Consider the following 2,696-nt stretch of genomic DNA (forward strand, 5'->3'; position numbering starts at 1 on the left):
ACTACATCTGTTCATTGAACACATCACTAAGCTCCGCCTACAGACCAGTCTGTTTATGAAACATGTCACCAAGCTCCGCCTACTGTCAGCAGGCTGCCTTATAGCCATAGTAATGGAAAGCAACAGTAATTTTATTTCATAAAGTTTAATCTAATAATAAATTGATTGATGATTAAAACAAATTGACTTTTGATACATTCAATTTTAGTCCGTTGATTTCCAGTGATGGTGTTTTGGTATTGGATGAAAAAAAAAATTGAAAGCTTCTGAAATTCATCCTTAAACTTTAAATAACTAAATTATTTCTGTCTCTGTGGCACCAAGACTTCGAGGCTCGTGCACAAAAACGACGTTTAAAGATTTTAATATCAGTTGAAATCTGGTTTTAAAATTCCCTCTGAGATAAAGGGACAAACTCCACTCCTCCTTCTGGTCTGACTTCTGTTTCTGTTCTCACCTGGAAATGATGCGGACACACACCCAGAGTGTGCATGTGTGTGTGTAACAATGTGTGTGTGTCTCTGCAGGGCACTCAGTGATAGATGCTGGGAGTGCACCGTGCTGAGCTCAGCAGAAAACTACCCAGCAGGTCCTGTCAGTCCTCCTCCTCCTCCTCCTTTCATCCCATCACACCATCGTGCTCAGTGTCAATAAAGCGATGAAGAGGAAGGAGGAGGGGGCTGGAGGCCAGGGGATAGACGGATGTCCGGGTTTGAAGCTGGTTGCTGCTTTTGTTAAGCAGGATTGTCCGATTGAAGCGTTTGACAGCAAAGAGACGGATCTCTGTGGTTTAGCGTCATGAGGAGCTGATCTCCTGAGGGGGAGGGAGGGAGGGAGGGAGGGAGGGAGGAGGAGGAGGTGGAGGACAGATCCACCGAGGAAGAGTAGAGGAACGTCAACAGCTCAGATTTTCGGGATCAAAGCTAATATTTAACTCGTTTCTGTTTGAATCGAAGAGTTCAACTAAAGTCTTAGGATTATTTGAATTGAAGGTTACTTTCAAGAGGTTCCGGTTCTCTGTCCTCCTGTTCCTGTTCTCTGTCCTCCTGTTCCTGTTCTCTGTCCTCATGTTCCTGTTCTCTGTCCTCATGTTCCTGTTCCCTGTCCTCATGTTCTGGTTCTCTGTCCTCCTGTTCCTGTTCTTTGTCCTCATGTTCCTGTTCTCTGTCCTCATGTTCCTGTTCTCTGTCCTCATGTTCCAGTTCTCTGTCCTCATGTTCCTGTTCTCTGTCCTCCTGTTCCTGTTCTTTGTTCTCGTGTTTGGATTCTTTGTACTTGTTCTCCAGTTCTCTGTATTCTTGTCCAGGTTGAGGAATGATGCAGACTGTTGGTGAAATTAATCTTCTAATATGTTCTCCTGGTTTTCCTGCTGCGCACCTCAAGGATGTTCCTCCTTAGGGGAGAACCTCACAGGAACCAGTAGAGAAAGAACAAAATTATCTCTAGATTTATTTTAAACCTTTGAAAGTACAAAACCCTGAAATAAAGAGTGAAGAAAATCTTTTTTATTTTATTTTTTATTTTAATGTACTTCTGGGTAAGAGAACCTGGAGGGAACAATCAGAACTTGAGTTAGAACTGTGACCCAAACTGATGAAAGACAGAACGTTCTAGAAACCTTCAACCATAAGGAGGTTCTGAAACATTGGTTAAAGACCGAAACAGAAAGGTTCAGTTTGATTGTGCTCCTCATCACGTTTCAGGTTCTTGTCAAACATGAGAACCACAGTTTGAATCCAGAGTTCTTCTGTAATCTTCATGTTCTTCTGAGATGGAACCAGTTTCTGTGTCTGTATTGATGTCCTCTGGTTGTGTGTCCATCAGCACCCATCGCAGCTGGAACCGGGCCCAACTTCTCTCTGGCGGACCTGGACAGCTCCTCCTACTACAGCATGAGCCCAGGAGCCATGAGAAGACCCCTGCCGAGCACCTCCTCCTCCAGGTACTGGTTCTGGCTCCTTACTGGGTCACCGCAGAAAACCACTTCCATCCTGGACAGAGGGCGGAGTCACCAAGACCAACACCATGTCTAAAAATGTATTCTGTTTATGAAGGAAGTTTGGTCTAAAAATGTGTTTTTATGACAAGAGAACTGACAGAAAGATGGAAGGTTCCACAGAAATGTTCCCACCTGTGGAACTACAAGCTCCGCCCCCAACCTCTGCTGTCCAGTTGAAGCTGGGGCTACCTGCCCTGCAGCAAACACACACACGTATCATCTGACTCCACCTACCTCTACAGGGACTGCCCACACACAGAGCACTGAGACGAGGACCAGACCTATGTGGAAATATACACACACACATGCACGTGCACACACGCACATGCACACAGACACATACTGAGTGAATCTGAAGCTTCTCGTTCTCCACTTGAACTTCACTCGAGTCACATGACCAGAACTCAAGTTAGTCTGCACTCTGGACTTGTGGGTCTTGATTTGGGTCTTGACTCTGGACTTGTGGGTCTTGATTCTGGACTTGATTCTGGACTTGTGAGTCTTGATTTGGAACTTGACTCTGGACTTGTGAGTCTTGATTCTGGATTTGAGTGTGAAGACCTGTGAGTCTTGATTCTGGACTCGTGAGTCTTGTTTTGGGTCTTGACTCTGGACTTGTGGGTCTTGATTCGGGACTTGACTCTGGAATTTTGAGTCTTAATTCTGGACTTGATTCTGGACTCGTGAATCTTGATTT

General features: G+C 44.9%; 1 protein-coding gene across 1 annotated transcript in view; it reads left to right on the plus strand.

Moving 5' to 3' along the window:
* The window catches only part of nfia (nuclear factor I/A), a 102,732-nt gene that overhangs the window by 74,383 nt on the left and 25,653 nt on the right, over positions 1-2,696 (plus strand). The window contains exon 6 of the mRNA XM_037697769.1: positions 1,825-1,942. Coding sequence (XP_037553697.1) covers positions 1,825-1,942 — 118 coding nt within the window. The remainder of the gene's footprint in view (positions 1-1,824; positions 1,943-2,696) is intronic.

This window comes from Nematolebias whitei, chromosome 3, assembly GCF_014905685.2.
Source record: "Nematolebias whitei isolate Nwh7 chromosome 3, NemWhi1, whole genome shotgun sequence".
Classification (NCBI taxonomy): domain Eukaryota; kingdom Metazoa; phylum Chordata; class Actinopteri; order Cyprinodontiformes; family Rivulidae; genus Nematolebias; species Nematolebias whitei.